General features: G+C 35.8%; 1 protein-coding gene across 5 annotated transcripts in view; it reads left to right on the forward strand.

Moving 5' to 3' along the window:
• Positions 1-24,147, forward strand: part of QSER1 (glutamine and serine rich 1) — an 80,838-nt gene that overhangs the window by 28,756 nt on the left and 27,935 nt on the right. For all 5 annotated transcript variants that reach the window (XM_042957862.1, XM_042957865.1, XM_042957866.1 and 2 more), the window contains exons 3-5: positions 6,921-7,033; positions 8,097-8,258; positions 11,206-14,886. In XM_042957862.1, coding sequence (XP_042813796.1) covers positions 8,162-8,258; positions 11,206-14,886 — 3,778 coding nt within the window. In that variant the 5' untranslated portion in view covers positions 6,921-7,033; positions 8,097-8,161. The remainder of the gene's footprint in view (positions 1-6,920; positions 7,034-8,096; positions 8,259-11,205; positions 14,887-24,147) is intronic.

The following is a 24,147-nucleotide window of genomic DNA, read 5'->3' on the forward strand; positions in this document are numbered from 1 at the left end:
CAGTGCAGAGCCTGCTTCATATCTTCTGTCACTCTCTTTCCCCCTCCCCTGCTTGTGCCCTCTCTCTCAAAAATAAATAAAGCATTAAAAAAAAAACACAACAAGGTTGAACTGAATTGTTGGATGGTCACCCAGTTGGTGTCCAGAGAGTTGGAGAAGTGGATGTTGGTGTAGGAAAAACAAAACAAAACAAAACAACAAACTCAAACTTTAAAACTTTTGGGCTTCAAGGGCACCTGGCTGACTTAGTCGGTGGAGCATACGACTCTTGATCTTGAAGTTGTAAGTTTGACCCCATGTTAGGTGTGGAGATTACTTTAAAAAATCTAAAAAATAAAATAAAACAAAATAAAAAATAAAAATTAAAAAAAACAAAAAAACTTTCAGGCTGCAGATTACACCATCAAGAAAGTGAAAAGATAACTTACAGAATGGGAAACAATATTTAAATATCATGTATTTGTCAGGTACTTGTATCCAGAGTGTACAAGGAATTCTTCTTACACCTTGATTTAAAAAACAACAACAACCCAATTTTAAAGTGGGCAAAGGATTGGAATAGACATTTGTTCAAAGAAGAAATACAGATGGTCAGGAAGTATAAAGATGTTCAACATCATTAGGTAAATGCAAATCAAAACCACAATGAGATACTATTTTATACCTACTAGGATAGCTATTATAATAAAGACACAGGCTGTAAGAAGTGTCAGCAAAGATGTTGAGAAATTGTAACCCTTAACCATTGCTGGTGGGAATGTAAAACGGTACCACTATTTTGGTTGGCCATTCTTCAAAATGTTGAACATATTTGAGTTGCAATATGACTCAAAAATTCAACTCCTAGGTATACACCCAAGAGAAGAACATACATCCACACAAAAACTTGTACATGAATGTTCCTAGGAGCATGATTCATAATAGCCAAACAGTGGAAACACCCTAAATGTCCATCACCTGTTAAGTGGCTAAATAAAATGTGTATCTATAAAATGAGATATTATGCAGCCATAAATGAAGTGAAGTACTGATATATAGATGTTGTAACATGGGATGAACCGTGGAAACATTGTGTTAAGTGAAAGAAGCTAGTTGCAAAAGGCCAGGTATAGTATGATTCCATTTTTGTGAAATACTTTGAGTAGGGCAAATCCATAGAGACAAAAGTAGATCAGTGATCGCCTGGGGCTGGGTGCCAGGGGATATGTGGAATGATAATGGGTACAGGTTTATTTTTGAGGCAGTGAAAATATTCTAAAGTTAGATTATGGTTCTGGTTGCACAACTCTGAATATTCTTAAAAAGCACTGATTTGTACACTTTAAAAGGATGACCTTTATGGTATGTGAATTACATATCAATAAAGCTATAATTAAAAAACATCTAGAACAACATAACAAAAATGAGATACTTAGGGATAAATTTAACAAAATACTGGGGTGCCTGAGTGGCTCAGTCGGTTAAGCATCCAGTTCTTGACTTCGGCTCAGGTCACGATCTCCTGGTTCGTTAGTTCAACCCCCATGTTGGGCTCTGCACTGACAGCCCAGAGCCTGCTTGGAATTCTTGCTCCCTCTCTTTCTGCTCCTATCACACTCATGTGCGCATGCTCTTTCTCTCAAAATAAATACACTTAAAAAAGAAACTTGTAAAAAATTTAACAAAATACTTACAAGAATTATGCACTAAACACTACAGAAGACTGCAGAGAGAAATTAAAGACCTAAATAAATAGATATACTCCTGGATTAGAGTCCTCAGTATTTCTAAGGTGGTAGTTTTTCTGAAAGTCATATATAGATTCAGTACAATGTTTTTTGTAGAAGTTGACAAGCTGACTCAAAAATTTATATGGGAATACCTGGCATACCCAAAATAGTTGTGAAAAAGAACAAAATTGGAAGATTTGTCCAACCTGAATGAATCATTTACCAGGCTGTGTTTTATTGGCCTAAGAACAGACACATTGATGTAACAGAATAGATAAGAATAGAACCACAAATATATGGCTAGTTTTTTTAAAGAAGAGATGCCAAAGCAATTCAATGGGTAAAGAATAATTTTTTTCAATATATAGTACTGGGATAATTGCATATCCAAATTTTTAAAAAAATGAATCTCAAGCCTTAACCTCACACCATGTACAAAAAATTAACTCCAAATGAATCAGACTTAAATGGAAAAAGTAATACCATAAAACTTCAGAAGGAAACAAACCTTCCTTCAAGAGGAAAAAGGAGAAAATCTTTGAGATAGTGGATTAGGCAAAGATCTCTTAGCAACAATAGCAAAAATACAATTCATAGGGGCATATGGCTGACTCAGTCAGTGGAGCATGTGACTTTTGATCTCAGTGTTGTGAGTTTGAGCCCCACGCTGGGTGTAGAGATTACTTAAAAATAAAATCCTAAAAAAATTCATTTAAAAATGGTTCTCTTCTTCTAACTACATTATTATGAGGATGGATGAAAGCCACAGAGTGGGAGAAATTATTTTCAAAACGTATATCTCACCAAGGATTTGATGATATCAGGCAAAAGATTTGAGTAGATATTTTACCAAAGATTTCTGCATGTTAGATGAGCAAATGATGCTAAACATTGTTAGTAAGGAAATGCAAATTAAAATCACAGTGAGGTACTATTGCACACCAATTAGAATGGCTAAACTTTGTTTTTATATTTAAAAAAATTTTTAAGTTTATTTACTTTTGAGCGAGAGAGAGAACAGGGTAGGGGCAGAGAGAGAGGGAGACAGAGGATCCCAAGCAGGCTCCATGCTGTCAGCACAGAGCCTGACGTGGGACTTGAATTCATGAATCACATGAGCTCATGACCCGAGCTGAAACCAAGAGTCAGACGCCTAACTGACTGAGCCACCCAGGCGCCCCTAGAATGGCTAAAATTTTTAAAAAGAAAAGAAGCAACTTACAAATTGGTAATACTTAGTGCCAGTGAGGATGCAGAGCCATAGACCAGACATACAGTACTAGGGATATGAGAAAAAGGATAGCTACTTTGGAAAACAAGCAGTTTCTCTAAAGTTCAACATTACCTTATTACCATACCAGCCATCCCCCTCCTATATGTTTAGTCAAGTGAAATGAAAACTTGTGTTCACACAGAAACATACACAGGTGTGTGACAACTTTATTCATAACTGCCAAAAACAGGAAGGAACCCGAAGGTCCTTAAAGTGATAAATGGATGTAAAACAAGCACTAACCTCTGATGCATCCACATAATGGAATGCTGCTCAGCTATAAAATGTAATGAATTACTGGTATAAATAAAAACATGGATGAATCTCAGAGGCATTAAGCTAACTGAAAGTAGCCAGACACAAAAGGCTACACAACATGTTAAATTACTCTATTCATTTGACATTTTGGGCAAGGGAAAACTATAAGAACAGAGAATAGATCCTAGGGAGATGGTGGGAGGATCTAACCATAGTTGGGCATGGGGGAATCTTTTATAATGCTGGGACTGTGCTCTCCCTTAGTTTTTGCAGTATTTACATATTTTTTCAAACTCACTGACCTGTACACTAGAAAGGGCGAATTTTATTGTATGCAAATTATGCCTTAATTTTTGAAGAAATTTAGAAAATGAACCTTTACCCTTACCTTACAAAATTTATCTCAAAATGATTTGATACACCTAAATATAAAAGCTAATACTTAAAAAAAAAAGCTAACACTTTAAAACTTAAAGAAAATATGGGTGAATATATTAGTGACAGGATACTGAAAGCACTGACTTTATAGAAAAAAATATAATTCAGGTTGATCAAATATTAAAACCTTGTTAGTCAAACTCAGAAGCAGAGAATAGGAATGTGGTTGCCAGAGACTAGAGGAAGGGAGAATTGGGGAGTTGTTCAAAGAATATAGAGTTTCAGTTATTCAAGATGAATAAGCTCTAGAGCTCTGCTGTACAACATAGTTAATACTACTGTATTTCACACTTGGCTAAGTGGGTAGATCTGTTGTTAAGTGCTTTTACCACAAAACTGATGAAAACCTTTTACTGAAAGACACTAGAGGGCACCTGGGTGGCTCTGTTGGTTGAGCATCCAACTTCAACCCGGGTTGTGATCTCAACGGTTCATGAGATCCAGCCCAGCATCAGGCTTACTGCTGTCAGTGCGGAGCCCTCTTCAGATCCTCTGCCCCTGCTCTCTCTGCCCCTCCTCCGCTCATGCACATGCTCGCGCTCTCTCTCTCTCTCTCTCTCAAAAACAAACATTAAAAAAAGAAAGACACTAGAAAGTTTAAAGGAGACCATCAGACTGGAAGAAAGCATTCACAATACATATATCTGACAAAAAAGGTAGATCCAGAATATAAGAAAAGTGCTAACAACCTGAATTTTTTTAAAGGCAAAAATTCAGAATGAACTTTACAAGAGGAGCTGAAAGAATAGCCTGTTAGCATATAAAAAGATGCTCGTCATCATTTGTTATTAGGAAATGCAAATTATGCTGTGGTGAGATACCACTATACCTACTAGAATGACTAAAATTAAGAAGACTAAAAATATCATGTGGTGAAAAGGTTGCAAAGTAAAAATGGGCGCCTGGGTGGCTCAGTCGGTTGAGCGTCCGGCTTTGGCTCAGATCATGATCTCACGGTTTGTGACTTCAAACCCCACGTCAGGCTCTGTGCTGACAGCTCAGAGCCTGGAGCCTGCTTCAGATTCTGTGTGTGTCTCTCTCTCTCTGCTCCTCCCCTGCTCGTGCTCTGTCTCTCTCTCTCTCAAAAATAAACATTAAAAAATTAAAAAAAAAGTAAAAATGGAAATTTGATATATTACCTTACATGGTAATGTAAAGTAGTACATACCCCTACATTATGACCCTGTAATTCCACTCCTAGCTATTTAACTTAAGAGAAATGAAAACATATGTCCATGAAAGACATATACAAATGTTGATAGCAGGGGTATAGTCAATAATATTATAATCATGTTATAGGAGATAGGTGGCAACTACATGTATCATGGTTAGCATTCCATAATGTATATAATTGTTGAATCACTATGCTGTACACCTGACACTAATATAATATTATATGTCAACTGTACCTCAATTTTTAAGTCTGCAGCGATATATTTAAAGTGTAAGGTGTTTACATTTTTGAAAAATAGTATTAAAATATAAGTAAATATGTATGTACATGAGAGAAAAAGGGGGGAAGCTGATTTTTATTTTACAGAAGAATACTTTTAAATATTAAAGGAATGATGTAATTAGAAAACTACCATTTCCAATCTCCAAGGTGGTAATTTAATTAAAGATGGATGATGTCTGAAACCTTTGCTTTTGGGAATAAGGTATTTACTAAGTCTTAAGTAACATTTCCCAATTGCATTTCAAAGGAGAAAAAATAACTACCTGGAGAGATCTGACATGTACCTTACCCACTTTAAGATTAGTATCACCAACAATGAGACAAACTGACATTATGTGTATCCTCATATGAGGCAATATGAAGTACAAAATATCGTTTATGCACTTCTCATGAGGTATCCTTTAAAGTCAGAATTTGGGATAGTCTACATTCAGCTGACTTGTTTTCCTCAACAAGTCTATGTCATGAAATCAAGACAAAAGGGATCTGGGATTAGAGGCAGGGTAGAGGCATTGTTCTAAATTTAAAGAGAAATAGTCAAGTGTAATTCTCCTTTTTTTAAAAAAAAGTTTATTTTGAGAGAGAGTGTGCACATACATGTGAGTGTGAGCAGGTGAGGGGGAGAGAGAGAGGGAGAGGAAGAATCCCAAGCAGGTTCCGTGCTGTTAGCACAGAGCCTGACATGGGGCTTAACCTTATGAACCATGAGATCATGACCTGAGCCGAAATCAAGAGTCAGAGGCTTAACCCACTAAGCTGCCCAGACACCCCAGCAAGTGTAATTCTTGAGGTTTTCATTGGATCCTACATAGAAAAGCTTTAAAATCCCAAACATTTAGGCAACAATTGGGAAATTAGAATATGACCTCTGTATTACATACTGTTATTGACTCAAATTGTTAAGTTTTTTCAAGTCTAATAATGATAATTATAATAATAATTAGCTGTATAGGAGAATGACCAATTCCTAGGAGATACAGCTGAAGTATTTAAAGATGTAGTGTCCTTATGCAAGTTATTTTCAAGTGGTTTAGTAAAAAAAGAAAGGTTTAGTAAAGAAAAGTGTATATATGTAAAGAAAAGTGTGTGTGTGTGTATATGTGTATGTGTGTGTGTGTGTGTGTGTGTAGAGAAAAATAAAACAAAGGTAACACAATGTTCATGATTATTGAGTCTTAAGCAACAGGTGTATAATATTTTTATTGGACTTTCCATTCTTTTCTGGGTTTAAAATATTCAAAATAAATGTCAAGGGGATAAAAAATATCTTGTTCTGAATTACTCTCAATATGTACAAGCTTGAAATTGTCTAGGTGAGTTATTTAATTATCAGTTTATTTGAATTATCTGATACTCCATAGAATGGTAGAATTAGAGGGACCTTAGATCATCTTCTCTAATTCTGTATTCATACAGATGAAGAATTCAGTCTGACATTAAGTCTTTTATTCAAATGATACTGTAAGCAGGTGGTAGAGGTTGTATAATGAATTCAGCTGCCCTGTTTTCCAGGCTGTTGCTCTTCCCACTGTACCATGTTATTTCTCTCCCAGTAAAAGGAAGTAAAGTTAAATTAAGGAATATACTGTGTATCATTTTTCTTCCTAGTATATCTTCAATATATTTCCCCATTTTGACAGTATTGTCAGACCGTATTTGATCTATTAATCAAATCTATTGAATTTAGTCAGAGACTTTTGCTACTTTTGATAATTGCTCTCCTAGAAATTTTTTGATCATATGGTTTGAGCTGTGTTTTTGGTCACTTATTTTTATTATCCTCTAGTTTAAGCTATGAAGAAGGACATCCCTCACACTCTGAAACAGATCTCCTTCAGAGACAGACTTTTGCAGCCTCCCATCAGCTTCCTGGATATGCTGCCACACCTCAGCCAACTGGTAAAAATGCTCTTGTAAAATTTATCTGGCTACGTTTAGTGAATAAGAAGAAAAATCAGTTTTCATATTTTGGGTTATGAATGTGGGCAGAAAATAATGGAGCTGTGGGAAAAGTGAAAATGAAATTAAAAGCTTTGTCTTTTACTGATAGGGAATATCTATATAATTAATTGGGAGATCTTCCCAATCCTTGTAGATTTTTTTTTAACTTTTTTCTACCTTTTTTTTTTTTTTTTTTTTTTTTTTTTTTTTGAGAGACAAAGCACAAGCAGGGGAGGGGCAGAAAGAGGGGAAGACACAGAATCTGAAACAGGCCCCAGGTTCCGAGATGTCAGCACAGAGCCCAATGCAGGGCTATAACTCATGAGCTGTGAGATCATAACCTGAGCTTCTGAAGTTAGATGCTTAACCAACTGAGCCATCCAGGCACGCTGATTTTTGTAGATTTTATATTGTAACCATGCTTCATCAAATTCATGTGTGTTTGCTATTTCAAAATAAAACAGTTTAGGGTTGTAGAGGTTTTGGCCTTAAATTTCAGGGATTCTTTTTTATTTATTTATTTTAAAACATCTGAGACAGTGCAAGAGTGCATGAGTGGGGGGAGGGGCAGAGAGAGAGGAGAGAGAGAATCCCAAACAGGCTTTGTGCTGTCAGCATGGAACCCTATGCCAGGCTCAGTCTCACGAGCAAGGTCAAGACCTGAGCCAAAATCAAAGAGTCAGACGCTTAACCGACTGAGCCACCAAAGCACCCCCCTGTTTTTATTTTAAAAAGGACTCTCTGGGGGCACCTGGGTGGCTCAGTCAGTTGAGCATTCAACTCTTGATTTCAGCTCAGGTCATGGTCCCAGAATCATGGGATCAAGCCCTGCGTCAGGTTCCAAGGGCTCCATACTGAGCATGGAGCCTGCTTGGGATTCTCTCTTTCCTCCTGCCCCTGCTCCCAGGTACACTCTCTCTGTCTCTCAAAAAAAATAGGTAAATTAATTAAATATGAACAGAAATATACTTTTGTATTATTAAATATTTTACTTTGTGACATATTTTATCTTCAAACATAGGTCTTTCTGGAATATTTGATACTAGTGTGAACAGTGCCAGCACTAACACTAAAGAATCTTCAGTGATGAATTTTCTCTCTGCTGTTGAATCCCGAACTGCTCAGGCTGCTTCTTCAGGAACTACTCTTTTACCACAATTCAGGGCTCCATCCTGGCAGACAGGTGATTCTTTGTTTTCACAATTTTTTTTTAAGTTTATTTATTTATTTTCAGAGAAAGCATGAGTGGGGGAGGAGCAGAGAGAGACTCCCAAGGAACCATGAGATCATGGCCCAAGCCAGGATCAAGAGTCAGATGCTTAACCAGCTGAGGCATCCGGGCACCCTTGTTTTCAGAACTTATAAGTCCAGAAAAAATACTGATAAAAATTTTTATGGCCTTGTCATTATATAGTGTAGCTGAGAGTAATTACTGGTTTTCCGGTGAAATTTAAAACCTGGAATTTTTCACAATTTTAAGTTGGACGAAACTCAGATTTGTCACTTTGGTGAAAACTTAACAGATTGAAGAAGATAGATAATTATTGAAGATAAACCCTAGGTATAAAGTTCCTATCTGGCAGTTTATGTAGCTACTTGTCTACTTAATAAAAGCAAAAATTAAATTTTCTTTTATTTTTCCATTTCAGCTTTATTGAAGTATAATTGATACCTAAAATTATAATATGTTTAAAGTGTACGTTGTGATTCACCATACATTGTGAAAGAATTACCCCGCAGTTGATTAATTAACACATCTATCACCTCACATATTTATCTTTTTTGGTTTTTGGTGAACGATTAAATTCATTTATCTTAGTGACTTCAGGTTGAGTAGATGATACAGTAAAAAACAATTTTGAGACTGATTTCATCATTAGAGTTTAATGTAAAGTTATCCAGAATTGAACAGATTAAATCACTATTTATTTAAAGTTCTGAATTACTCTCAAAATGTACAAGCTTGAAATTTTCTAGGTAAGTTATTTAAATCAGTTTATTTGAATTATCTGATATTCCATAGAATTAGAGGGGCCTTAGATTATCTTGTCTAGTCCTTTATTCATACAGATGAGGAATTTAGTCTGACATTAATTAAACTGTAGTGGACATTACAAGCTGATATTATATTTTCCCTGTTTATATATACATTCCATTTTTCACTTATTTCTCCCCCAAAATTATGTGTATGTTTTTACTTTTCTCAGGGTGACAGGAAAGTTAGGTGTTTTTTTTTTTAAAGGCTTTGTTTTAAATAATAAGACATGTCATCTTATTATTTGAGGAGATGTTTTATTTTTTAAATGTTTATATTTTTTTGAGGGAGAGTGTGAGCGGGGGAGAGAGGGGGACAGAGGATCCCAAGCAGGCTCTGGGCTGATAGCAGCGAACCTGATGCAGGGCTGGAACTGAGGAACCTGTCATGACCCGAGCCAAAGTCAGATACTCAACCAACTGAGCCACCCAGGTGCCCCAAAGAGATATTTTTAAATAATAGCTATAGGAAATAATACTTTACTATTCTGATATAATTCCATTAATAGAGCTCCTCAATTTAGCAGTTTTTTTTCTGCTTCCAAGGAGATAATTAATGTTTTAATGTGAAATAAAGGAGAATATTAAGAAACAAAGTAGCTTCTTCCTTTTTTGCTCCCTGGAATAACTGTACATTACACATAATCAGTTAGGCTTTCTATTCCAATTTCTATGATTATATTATTTTAAACACAAATACTAAATGTTTATTCTTTTAAGTATAACTAGATTACTTTTCTGTCTTTGTAGTAGCCATATTTTTTGACATTTAATGGGAAGAAGTGAGAGAAAAAGGTTTTTGAAAGGGCCAGAGAATCTTTTTTCCCCCTATTTTTCTAAAATAAACAACAAAATTTTAATGGAAGCTCACAAAAAACATGGAAACAACAAAAAAGTTATATGAAATGGAAAGTGATACTTCCTAACTACATTCCCACTTTTGTAGAGAAGAGTTAACAGTTCTTTGATATCTTTGTATATCAAAACATCTATATTCATGTACTCAGGGTTTGTAGCAATAGTATTAATAGGATATGCCATAATTATTTGATCATTCCATGTTGGTATACATACGGGTTGTTTCTACTTCTTACAGACAATAACTATAAGAAAGTATCTTGTATAGATATCATTGTGTCCATGTATTGCTATATGATAAATTTCTAGAAGTAGAATTTTTAGATCATAAGAGTATATGTTTTCACCTTACTATATGTGGCTAGAATGGTTTCTTGAAATGTTAATAATCTTATTGATAATACTTTATTAATTTCTGATCAGCCTTGTATAATAAGCACACATCTATTGTCATTGGAAGTTGTTCATAGAAAACCAAAATTTGGAATCCAAGAGATTTTTAAAATTTATATATTTTGATAAAGGAAATTGCAGGGTTAACCTCACTGTTTATTTTTAGATTTATTTATCATGTTAAATGTAGAGAGTTTAGTTTTCATTTTAGTGTTATGAACATTTTAGTTTGTTGCTATTGCATTGAGATTTCAGGATAAATTAATCACTAGAGATTGTGTACATTTTTACTGGTTTCTTAATTTTCAGATGGCATTATCTAACTATAAACTCATTTCTATAACAATTATAGATACAAATTGCTAATACCTTTGTAACTTTGTTTTTGCTTTTAAGAAAGCTAGCTGTCTTGGGGCGCCTGGGTGGCGCAGTCGGTTAAGCGTCCGACTTCAGCCAGGTCACGATCTCGCGGTCCGTGAGTTCGAGCCCCGCGTCGGGCTCTGGGTTGATGGCTCAGAGCCTGGAGCCTGCTTCCGATTCTGTGTCTCCCTCTCTCTCTGCCCCTCCCCCGTTCATGCTCTGTCTCTCTCTGTCCCAAAAATAAATTAAAAAAAAAAAAAAAAAAAAAGAAAGCTAGCTGTCTTGAAATGTAATTTTTTAAATTTACACGTAGAACTAGCTTATCAGGCTTTTCAGTCTTACAGAGATTTTTCCCCCGCCCCTTCACCCTTACAGAGATTATAATGGGTTATGGGTACATAAGTCTCTACTGTAAAAACGTGTGCGTGTGTGTGTGTGTGTGTGTGCTGTGATTGCTTAAAGTTCTTTATGTTTTCTCTTCACAGGTATGCATTCCTCAGCAGCAACTGAGCTGTTTGTTACTGGACCTTTGCCAACCACTGGAACACTTCCACCCTCTGCCCTCTCTGCTTATCAGCATCCCACCACCTTCAGCAATAGAAACTTTGCTACCACCTCACCTTTGGTGCTTCAGGATTCGTCTTTTAACACTACATCAAATGGAATTTTAAATCCTCATGACCCTCTGCTACAAATCAAGACTTCCCAGGGAACTGTTCCAACTGCTTTGGCATTTGAGCGCCTGGGCAGTTCTGCGTTAAGTAATAGCATACCACCTCAGTCTTCAACGTATCGCTCAGCGCAAGAGTCTGCACCCCATCTTTTACAACCTCAATTTAGTTTGTTGCCTTCAGCACTTGGGGGAGCCCAGCAAACTCCTCAAGCCTACAGTTCAACTCTCTTTACTAGTTCTACTGCTTCCATTGAAAGAGCTCTTCTTCGAGAATGTAGTGTTATTAAACACCATCAGCGGCCTTCAGGTACCCAGTCTATTCAGGCACAACTGACTGGTTCACAGCATTCCTTACATAGCTATCTGTCAAATGCAAGTGTGGTTAATTTTCAGGAAACAAGTAGGCAGTCATCTTTATCCTGTAGCCCAGTTGGAGATTCTACTCAGGTGAGCAATGGAGGATTACAACAGAAGACCTCCCAGGTGTCAGTGGAACTTGCTCAGTCTTACTCATCTACAATTCCATCATCAGGGTTTCCTCCATCTGCTACAAAAGTAAAAAGCTGTTCTACAAAACAACCACTAGCATCAACTAAGACCCCCAAACCTCAAAGTGTAATTCCTCCTGTGCAAACATTAAGCTATTCCAAACCTTTACATAACCAGAGTTCTGTAATATCGGGCCAAGCACAAATTTATTCTACAGCGCAGCTACCAAGCCTTTTATCAGTTAGTCAGTCCCAAAATTATGGTTTAGTACAGCCACATAATGTGCCATCTATTGTTCATTCACAGGTTTATAGGTCCAACAAAGTTGAGAAGTTGCCATCCTTATATAAAACATTGACTTTTTCTGGATCATCTCAGACTATAACTTCTGAAAATCAGACACTTAATTATTCTTCTAATCAACAAGAAGTATTATCTTCAGTTACAAATGAGAATTACCCTGCCCAAACAAGAGATCTGTCTTCAGTTAGTCAGTCTCAAAGTTATTCATCTAGTCATTCTCAGGGTTTACCACCAGTTAGCCAGACACAGGTTAGTTATTCATCTCAGTCACAGGTGTTATCAGTTGTTAGTCCTTCAGAAAGCTATGCTTCAGGGCAGTCTCTAACATTAACAGCCCCTTCTCTTTCTTACTCTTCTGCCACTCGGGCTCAGAATTTGCCAGATTCTAGCCCAACCCAGAATTATATTTCCCTGCATTCTTCCCAGAATGCTCAGACTCAAGGGTCATCATCTCCCCAGTCCCAAAAGTTTTTGCCTGCTGCCCAGTCATCATCTTTTGCATCCTCTACTCACTGTCAGACATTACAGAATAACATACCTTCCCCTGATCCAAAGTCTTATGCTGAAAGAAAACTTGATTCAACTGTGTATACATCTTCAAAGCAAGAAGAGGATTTTCCAATGCAAGAGTTGCAGGTATTGCAGCCACAAGTGTCTCTTGAGTCATCAACCCAAAGGCTGTCAGATGGAGAAATTAATGTTCAAGAATCGGCTTATAAGGTGTCAAAGGCAGATGACAGGTATTCTCAGAGTGTAATTAGAAGTAATTCTCGTCTTGAAGATCAGGTTGTTGGGATTGCTCTACAAGGGTCAAAAAAAGAAGAAAGCATGGTTGGTTCAGTGACACAGCTTACCCAACAAATTGGCCAAGTCAGTGCAGCAACCCTTGATATTAAGAAGGCAACTAATTTAATGCAAACTCCACAAATAAGGTTGAATACTAAAGACCTCAACCCGCAGCATTCTCTTATACATAAGGTACATGAAGCCAAGGTCCAGGAGCAACATGATCAAATAATTAATGCCTCATCTCAGATTCAAATTCCAAATCATGCTTTAGGGCATGGCCATCAGGCATCTCTTCCTAACACACAGGTCCTTTTAGATTCTGCCTGTGATTTACAAATTCTTCAGCAGTCAATACTGCAGGCAGGTTTAGGACAAGTAAAGGCATCTTTACAAGTACAGCGTGTTCAAAGTCCTCAACAAATAGTACATCCTTTCCTTCAAATGGATGGTCATATTATTCAGAGCAATGGTGATCATTCTCAGCAGCAGCTCCATCCTCAAACTTCTGAAATTATGAAAATGGACCTCTCTGAGTCTTCAAAACCATTACAACAACATCTAACAGCTAAGGGCCATTTTAGTGAAACAAGTCAACATGATTCAAAGAATCATTTTGTTTCTCTTGGATCAATGTGTTTCCCAGAGGCAATGCTTCTCAGTGATGAGAGAAATATTTTATCAAATGTAGATGATATCTTAGCAGCTACAGCAGCAGCTTGTGGGGTTACTCCTTCTGATTTTTCCAAGTCAACTTCAAATGAAACCATTCCGGCAGTTGAAGATGGTGATTCTAAATCTCATTTTCAGCAGTCATTAGATGTTGGGCATGTGACTTCAGATTTTAACTCTGTGACAGCCGCAGTAGGAAAGCCACAGAATATAAATGATATTTCCTTAAATGGAAATCAAGTTGCTGTAAACCTGTCACCAGTACCAACCCTCCAGTCAAAAATGACTCTTGATCAACAGCATATTGAAACTGGTCAAAATAAAGCATCTAAAGTAATTTCACCTGTGGTTGGACCAAGTCATGATGTCCAGGAGCAAAGTTCTGGCTCATTCAAGAAACAGTCTGCTACCAATCATGAATCTGAAGAAGATAGCGAAGTTCCTATGGATAGTACATTAAATAATAACAGAAGCCAAGAGTTTGTTTCTAGTAGAAGTATAAGTGGAGAAAGTGCTACATCAGAGAGTGAGCTCACCGCTGATGACAGCAGTGTGTCAGTGAACCCAGCTAGAAGTACACTTGCACTGTTGGCCATGGCCCAACCTGGGGAGGCCATCGGTGTCAAGATTGAAGAAGAAAATCAAGAATTAATGCATTTTAACCTTCAGAAGAAAAAAACTGGAAAGGGGCAAACAAAAGAGGAAGACAACAGTAATCAGAAACAGCTGAAAAGACCTGCCCAGGGCAAACGCCAGAATCCAAGGGGAACAGATGTGTATCTGCCATATACTCCTCCTTCCTCAGAGAGCTGCCATGATGGTTATCAGCATCAAGAAAAAATGAGACAGAAGATCAAAGAAGTAGAGGAAAAACAGCCAGAAGTCAAAACAGGATTTATTGCCTCTTTCTTAGATTTTCTGAAATCTGGGCCCAAGCAGCAGTTTTCCACTCTTGCTGTACGAATGCCTAACAGGACTAGACGACCAGGGACCCAGACTGTTCGTACATTTTGTCCCCCACCACTTCCAAAGACTCCTTCGACAACACCCACACCTTCCGTGTCTGAAATTGGGGGTAACAGTCCATCAGAAAAAGTTGATAATGAACTTAAAAACTTGGAACATTTATCTTCATTTTCTTCTGATGAAGAAGATCCTGGAGTATGTGGTCATGATATTTATAAAAGCGCCTCTACTACCTTAACTACTTTGGATGCTACTTCTGATAAAAAGAAGAAAGCAGGTAAAGTTTTAAATTTTGGATTCATAATAATGGCTTTCCACTCTTATTTTTATGGTGACAGAATGGGTTTTAAGCTTTCTTGAAGCAGGTCTGCAAATAAATTTTCAGGACAAAATGCATAGGTAGGTATTTTAGGTACTTTTTTTTTTTAATGTTTCTTCCCTGTAGGAAAGTTTTGGGGTTTAGGTTGAGAACTTCTGTGTTTTCTTGACTTTTTACCACATGATACATAATTTACATAGTGTGTATCCAGGGTTCTCTAATCTGAGACATCTTGAGGTGGGTTATGGACATGAGGCATTTGTACTGGGGGCCCTGTTGTAGTAGTAACTGGCATATTTTCTTGGTATGTCAATTTTACATGAAGACTAACATTTTGCTGTTAAATATTATTATACTATGTGTAGCATGCACATTAAGGTAAAATTAAAAATTTTTTGTGTTGGCTTCAGACTATACCCAAATCTTTGGGTGTGCTTTCACTTTACTCTGTAGTTAAATGAACATTTGGAGGAACTGATTTAAGAAGCTCTGCCTCATGTGAACTATTTTAAGGAAGATGCTAAGGAAAAATCTTTATAACAATATAGTAGCCACCACCTCTGTGCTAGGAACTAGTAGCAGTGTTGTGAGATCTGCATTGTTCTCTCCAATATCAGATGGTATAACCAAGAGTGAATGAATTGTGCAGGTCCATACAACTAGTAAGCGACAGAGATGGAGTCTGTACTCAGGTTTGTCTGATTGTAGAGCCTCTATTCCTGGCTAGCTCTTTTGTATAAAGTGGTGCTTTGAAAGATAAACCCTGTTTTGCGATGTACCTTATTAGTTTCTCTCTGGACTTGAGACTACCTTTAACTGCTGAAGTGATCTGAAACAACCTGTATTCCAAATAATCTGTTAGCATAAACATCTGCTAATTCATTTCTAAAGAATTCACATTTTGTTATACAGGGAAATCAGTATAATGGAATGTCAATGTTAGAGCCAAAGACATTATGTACGTGGATAATCCTAGTAAGATTTTACACTCCTTTTCCCCCAATTCAGGTTGCTTTGCAATTGTTATTATATTCCCTCTTCCATTTGTAGAACAATGCTTTTATAATTTTTGTTCTAAAATAGGAATCTAGGGACACCTGGGTAGCTCAGTTGCTTAGGCTTCCGGCTCTTCATTTCAGCTCAGCTCATGATCCCAAGGTTGTGGGATAGAACCCTGAGTCGGTGCAGAGCCTGCTTGGGATTTTCTTTCTCCCTCTCTCTCAGCCCCATCCCTGCTCGTTCACACTCTCTCTCTCTCTCTCTCTCTTTCCCCCCACCCCCTCTCTCTCAAAATAAATAAAAAAAAAATGAAAGGTCCAGCACTGAGAGGGCCCTTTCATTTAAAAAAGAGAAGTAAAAATAAAATATGAATCAAATACGAAAAATGAATATAAATCAAATCTGAAAATGTGAGCCCTGTGCCCAGCATGAGGCTTGAACTCACAACCCTGAGATCCAGAGTAGCATGCTCTATGGACTGAGCCATTCAGGTACCCAAAGTCTGACCCTTCTGATTTATTTTTACAGGAGGTGAGGTATGGGTTGAAGTTAATTTTTTTAAATATGCAAGTCCAGCTTTTCCAGCACCATTTGTTGAAAAGAGTCCTTTCTTCTTCTGTTGCCTTTGCATTTTTTATAAAAAATCAGTTGATCATATTTGTATGAATCTATTTCTGGACTGTCAATTCTATTACATTGATCTGTGTGTTTATGCTTTTGAAAATAACACAGTCTTAATTGCTGTAGCTTTATAGTAAACCTTGAAAAAGAGCAGTTGCGAATTCAAATTTGTTCTTTTTCAAAATTGTTTTGCCTTTTCTAGTTCCTTTCCTTTTCCATATAAAATTGCAAATCAGCTGTATCTACCAAAAAAAATTCTCACTGGAATTTTGATTTTGATTTCTTTGAGTCTGTAGCACTTTGAGGAAAACTGAACTATTAACAGTGTACTGAGTGTTAACAATTCATGAACACATTTGATTTTTCACTAGTCTTTTATAGTTTTGGGCATATAGATCCTGCACATGATCTATATTTAGGGATGTAGAGCCTAAATATTTTTGGTGCTATTTATTGTAAATGATGCTTTTTAAAAATTTCTAATTTTAGTTATTTATTGGTAGATTATAAAAATTGTCATATATATGTATATTATATACATAATATATATGTATATATAATATATAATATATATTATGTGTGTGTATATAATATACATATATATATATATTGTTGATCTTAAATCCTACAAATCTGCACAACTTATTCTAGGGGTTTGTTGTGTTGTTGTTTTTTTTTTTTTTTTCTGTAGGATTTTTTATGTAGAAAATTGTCATCTGCAAATAAGGATGGTTTCATTTTTCTTTTCCAGTCTTAATGCCTTCTTCATTCCTGTCCTAATGTATAGGAATAAACATTCCTATACAATGTTTAATGAGAGAGTTGAGTGTAGACATTCTGAATATGTTCTTGATCTTTGAAGGAAAAAAAATCAACCTTTTGCCATTAAGTACGATGTTCACTATAGGTTTTTTGTAGATGTCTTATCACATTAAAGAAATTCTTTACATTGCCTAGTTTGGTAATGTAAAGTTTTTATAATGAATGGAAGTTGAATTTTGTCAAATGATTTTTCTTCATCTGTTGAAATGATCATGTAGTTTTCTTATTAAGTCTTTAAATATGGTGAATAACATTGACTGATTTTCAAATATATTCATGGCCTTGCATTCCCAAGATAAACCTCAGCAATTGTGATATATTATCTTTTTTATACATCAGTGGATTCAATTTTCTAATTTTTTTACATCCATGTTTGCAGTGGATATTGGTCTGTAGTTTTCCTTTTGTAATTCCTTTGTTTGGTTTTGGTATCTGGTTGTTGCTGACCTCATAAATGACTTGGTGATTCTTCCCTTCTCTGTTTTCTGCAAGAGGTTGGGTAGTACTATCTCTTCCACAAATGTTTGATTGAATTTGTTAGTGAAACCGTTTGAACCTGGAGTTTTCTTTGTTAGAAACTTTTTTGCTATGAGTTCAGTTTCTTTGATACAGAGCTGTTCACCTTGCCTGTTTCTTCTTGACTGTGCTTTGGTAGTTTGTATCTTTGAAGGAATCATTCCGTTTTAATTGAGATGTCAAATTTATCAGCATAGAGTCGTTGGTAGTATTTCCTCATGTTAGTAATTTGTGTCTTCTCTCTTTTTGTCATGGTCTGAATAGAAGTTTATTAATTTTATTGATTCTTTTTCTCCTTTGTTGGCAGTTTCACTGATTTTTGCTCTTCTCGTCATTTCCTTTTTCCTGCTTGATTTAGGTTTATTATACCCTATTTTTCTAGTTTCTTTTGGTAGAAGCCTAAATTGTTAAGACCCCTCTTCTTTTCTGCTATATGCATTTAATGTTACAGACCTCTCTCTAAGCCCTGCTTTAGCTATGTCCCACAAACTTTAATTATTTATTTTTTATTTATATATTATTTTTTCAGTTCTTTCTCTCTCAAAAAATAAACATTAAAAAATTTATAAAAACAATATTTCAACTTTAGTATTTCATTTTTAAATTTATCTCTGCTTTTTCTGTCTGTATCTTTTTGTACTATGCTTCTAGTGTTTGACCTAGTGATTACCATCCACATAGAATTAATATTTTTATGATTCTGGCACACCTGGATGGCTCAGTTGGTCGAGTATCAGACTCTTGATTTCAGCTCAGGTCATGGTCTCATAGTTGGTGGGTTCAAGCCCCACGTTGGGCCTTGCCCTAACAGCGCAGAGCCTGCTTGGGATTCTCTCTCCTCTCTGCCCCTCCCCAACTTGCACTCTCTCTCTCTCTCAAAATAAATAAATAAACATTTTAAAACAATATTTTTATGATTTCAAGTAAAATGTCAAAGTCTAACGACCATACAGGTCCCTTTACCCTTGCCCTTATGTTATACATATTTGGCATATATATTACATCTATCTACATATATTGAAAACTCTAATAGGGGTTTGCTTTCAATAGTCAAATACGTTTTAAATAACTTAAGAGGAGGAAGAGAGCCTATTATATTTACTCAGATATTTATAATTTCTGTTGCGGTTCCTTTATTCCTGATGTTCCAAGTTACCCTCTGGTATCATTTGCTTCCCATTAGCCCAAAGATTACTTTTTCTTTTTCTTTGGTTTTCAGCAATGTGATTGTTTATCTGGGTAGGGTTTATCCTGTTTGGAGTTCACTGAGCTTCTTAAATCTGCAAAACGTATGTCTTTTACCAAATTTGAGAGTTTGGGGACATTACTTTTTCTGTACCAATCTTTTTCTCTTACAGGACTCCAGTGACACTTCAGTGACACAAATGTAAAACCTTTTGATATTGTTCCTGACATTCTGTTCATTTTTTTCAATCTTCTTTTCCTCTCTGTTCTAAACATTGTATAATTTCTATTGGCCTATCTTACAGTTCATTGATTTTTCAGCCTTCTCAATTCTGTTACCGATCCCATCCAGTGAATTTTTTATTTCAGATATTTTTTAAATTATAAAATTTGTTTTGGGTTCTTTTTTCTAGTTTCTGTTTCTCTGCTGAGAATTTACATATTTCCATTCATTTTAATGTAATTATTATTTTTTTTTTAGTGTTTTTTTATTTTGGGAGAGAGAGAAAGAGTGAGTGAGAGAGGAGCAGAAAGAGAGGGAGAGAGAGAATCCCAAGCAGGCACCATGCATGCTCAGTGTGGAGCCCAAATGGGGCTCAATCTCATGACCTTGGGATCAATCATGACCTGAGCTGAAGTTAAAAGTTGGACACTCAACCAACTGAGCAAGCCACTCAGGCACCCCTTAAAAAAATATTGTTTCATTTCTTTTTTTTTTTTTTTTAACATTTATTTATTTTTGAGAGAAAGAGACAGAGTGTGAGTGGGAGAGGGGGCAGAGAGAGAGAGAGAGAGGGAGACACAGAATTAGAAGCAGGCTCCAGGCTCTGAGCTGTCCAGCACAGAGTTCAAGCAGGGCTCAAACTCACGAGTGGTGAGATCATGACCTGAGCTGAAGTCAGACACCCAACCGACTGAGGTGCCCCTTTTATTTGATTTCTTAATGTTGAACCTTTTTAAGAAAATTCTACCATAAACTCTGCTTGGTCATGCTGAATTATTTTAATCCATTGCAAGATTTAAGTTGCTAGTGTTTTATTTAGGATTTTTACACTTAGATTCATAAGTGAGATTAACGCTTATAGTGTTTTTTTTAAGTTTTTTTTTTTAATATTTATTTTATTTTTGAGAGAGAGAGAGACAGAGCATGAGCAGGGGAGAGGCAGAAAGAGGGAGACACAGAACTCCAAGCAGGTTCCAGGCTCTGCGATGTCAGCATAGAGCCCAACGAGGGCCTCAAACTGTGACATGAAACTCACAAACTGTGAGATCATAACCTGAGCTGAAGTTGGATGCTTAATTGACTAAGCCACCCAGGCGCCCCTATGCTTATAGTGTTTTTTGCCTTAATCTTTTTATTGCTATATTTTTGGTTTTGTGTTTTCGTTTTTTGTCTTAATATTCACTTTTATAGTCAGGAATATGCTGGTCTTATACATTGAATTGGGAGAGTTTGTTTTTTTTTTAATTTTTTTAACGTTTATTTATTTTTGAGACAGAGAGAGAGCATGAACAGGGGAGGGTCAGAGAAAGAGGGAGACACAGAATCTGAAACAGGCTCCAGGCCCTGAGCTATCAGCACAGAGCCCAATGTGGGGCTCGAACCCACAGATTGTGAGATCATGACCTGAGCCGAAGTCGGACGCTCAACCGACTGAGCCACCCAGGCGCTCCGAATTGGGAGAGTTTTTATATTTGTCTAAGCTTTGAAAAAATTTACCTACCACATATAATAGGGGTTTGGTAGAACTTTCTTAGAATATATCTGGGACTTTCCAGTTTTTTTCCTGAGGTAGTTTAATCTATCAAGATCAATTTTTTTAAAGGTATGGTATTTTCTAGTAAAATCATCCCTTTCATTTAGATTTTTTTAATCTGTTATGAAGTTGCACATAGCATTTAATCCCCTCTGTTTCTATACATATGTTCTCTTTCTTGCTCCAAATGTGTTTGAATCTTTTTCCTTATCATTCTGTGAAGTTTACCTATTTAATAGTTCTTTTCAATGAACCAGTGTACTTTTTATTTATTCCTGCTTTCATTTTCTTACTCACTTTTTCTTTACTCAGTTCTATTTCTCTATCTTCCCTGGGTTCAATTTAATATTCTCTCTCTGGCTTCTTGAGTTTAATAGTTTATTTTTATATGTATACCCTTGCTTTTTAATGAATGGCATTAAAGTGTAAGGTTTCTTCATTGCAACACACTCCGGCTCTATCTATGCCTTTGGTTTCAATTTGTAATGCTCTCACTCCTTTCTAAATGCTTTGTCATTTCAGTTTTAATTTCCTTTTTAACCTAAGAGTTATTAAGAATTGTGTGTTTTTGCCTATTTCCTAATAGGTTTCTATTTTTGTTGTTGGTACTCATTTATTACTAATTTATGGCCCTACTGTATTTTGGTCAAAGGAGTGCTTCAATAATGCCTGCTTTTGGATATTTATGAAAAGTTTGCTAGTGGCTTGGTAAATGATCATTTTTTATAAATAATTCATGAATACTATGTGCTATAGATTATATTTGGTAATGCCGTTCAAATCCTTTATATCTCTTTTTTTTGTTTAATGTAATACATGACATTAGGTTATATAAGAAAATTTATGTTTGTTGGACCTAAATGACAGGTCTAGAATTTGCCTTGAACTATCCCAGCAAATATAAAATGGGTGATGGAGATATGAAAGAAGTATACCAAAATGTTCGTAGTAGTTACTATAACTGGGTTATGGTATTTGAGGGTTTGTATTTTCTACTTTTATGTATGTTTGAAATTCTGAATAATAAACAGTTTTTTAAATCCTTCCTATCCTTATTTGTTTTTAGATTGCTTGATCTGTTGATTCCTGAAAAAGGTGTGTTAAAGTTTCCAACTATGTTTGATTGTTTCTCTAATACTGTTTACTTGATATGTTTCAAACCCATGTGATCGGGTACATAAAATTGTACTAAGTTAAATTTCCTTTTCATAAAATCTTTTTCTCTTTTAATTTCTCATTTCTGTTTTTAATATTGCCATACTAATTTTATTGTTACTGTTTTGGTATATTTTCCCATATCTGTTTTCTTTCAAAATATTTTCTCTTGTGAAATATAACTCACATATGGAAATAAATATAAGACATGTAAGATAACACACATACAATTTCTATAAATTTGAAAATGCAGACATTACTTAAGCCATATTCCCTGACTATAATGCAATAATTTTATAAATAATAGTTGAAAGGAAAAAAAGAAAAGGACAAAGAAATAAAAAGTTTATTTTTAAAACTTCTAAATAACTTCTCCTAAATAACTCATGGCTTTCAAAAGAAACCAAAACTGAAATGATTAACTACTTAGAAAGGACAGTGGAGCATTACATTTCAAAACCAATGAGATGTGCCAAAAGTGTGGAGCAAAGAATAAAATTTAATGGTGTTAAATGCTACTCATTAGAGAACAAGAAAGTACAAAATTTGAATATTATATTAATTTTTTTAATAATTAGTATTTTGAGAGAGAGACAGAGACAGAGTGCAAGTTGGGGAAGGGCAGAGAGAGAGGGAGACACAGAATCTGAAGCAGGCTTCAGGCTCCAATCTGTCAGCACAGGACCTGATGCAGGGCTCGAACCCACAAACTGTGAGATCATGACCTGAGCCAAAGTCAGACGCTCAACCAGGTGCCCCCAAATTGAATATTATACATTAAACTCAACTCATAACCTCTAGAACTAACCACTATCTTAGTTGGGGGTGGTAATCACTTCCTTGCTTTTCTTTTGTAATTTTATCACCTGTGTATGCATCCCTAAATACTATACCTTTGTTTTTTTAAGTTTATTTGACATACAATGTTATATTAGTTTCCAATGCATAGCTTATTGATTCAACAATTTCATACATTTCTCAATCTGTCACCATACAACATTAATACAGTATTATTGACTGTATTCCTTCTGTTATTTTCATCTCCATTACTTACTTTATAACTGGAAGTATGTACCTCTTAATCCCTTTTATGTATATTATACTATACTACACCTGAACACTCTTCTTAGCTTTGGTTTGTTTTAAAGCTTCATAAAAAGAGCATCGTAGAGTATTTATATATAGATGTTTCCCTTTACTAATTTGAAAGTTATACATTCTTTTATTTTTATTAAAAAAATTTTTTTAATTACTCAGCAATCAAAAAGAATGAAATCTTGTCATTCGCAACTATGTGGATGGAACTAGAGGGTACTATGCTAAGCGAAATTAGTCAGAGAAAGACAAATATCATATGACTTCATTTGTATGAGTACTGTAAGATACAAAACAGATGAACATAATGGAAGGGAAGCAAAAATAATACAAAAACAGGGAGGGGGACAAAAACATAAGAGACTCTTAAATATGGAGAACAAACAGAGGGTTACTGGAGGGGTTGTGGGAGGGGGGATGGGCTAAATGGGTAAGGGGCATTAAGGAATCTACTCCTGAAGTCACTGTTGCACTATATGCTAACTTAAATGTAAATTTTTTTAAAAGTTAAATAAAAATTAAAAGGAAAAAAAAACTCACAGTGAAAAGGAAAATGTATTTGATGACATGAGAATTTAAAAAGTCTGGATGCAAAAGCTCCATTGATAAAATAAAAATAATTATACACTGGGAAATAAAAATAAAAGAGAAATAAAAAAATTTTTTTTAATATTTATTTTTTGAGAGAGAGACACACACAAAGTGTGAGCAGGGGTGGAGCAAAGGGAGACACAGACTCTGAAGCAGGCTCCAGGCTCAGACCTGTCAGCACAGAGCCCAACTTGGGGCTTGAACTCATGAAACTCAAGGTCATGACCTGAGCTGAATTCGGCCACTTAACTGACTGAGCCACCCAGGTGCCCCAGTTATACATTCTTTTAAAAGAAATATTTGCTTAGTTTTTTACTCTGGACATTTTCTTTTTTTGTTTATTTTTTTATATGTTTATTTTGAGAAAGAGGGAGAGAGAGCACACGGGCAGGGTGGGGGGGAGTGGCAGACAGAGAGGGGAGAGAGAGAGGATCCCAAGCAAGCTCTGCACTGTCGTTGCAGAGCCCGACGTAGGGCT

This window comes from Panthera tigris, chromosome D1, assembly GCF_018350195.1.
Source record: "Panthera tigris isolate Pti1 chromosome D1, P.tigris_Pti1_mat1.1, whole genome shotgun sequence".
In the NCBI taxonomy this organism is placed as follows: domain Eukaryota; kingdom Metazoa; phylum Chordata; class Mammalia; order Carnivora; family Felidae; genus Panthera; species Panthera tigris.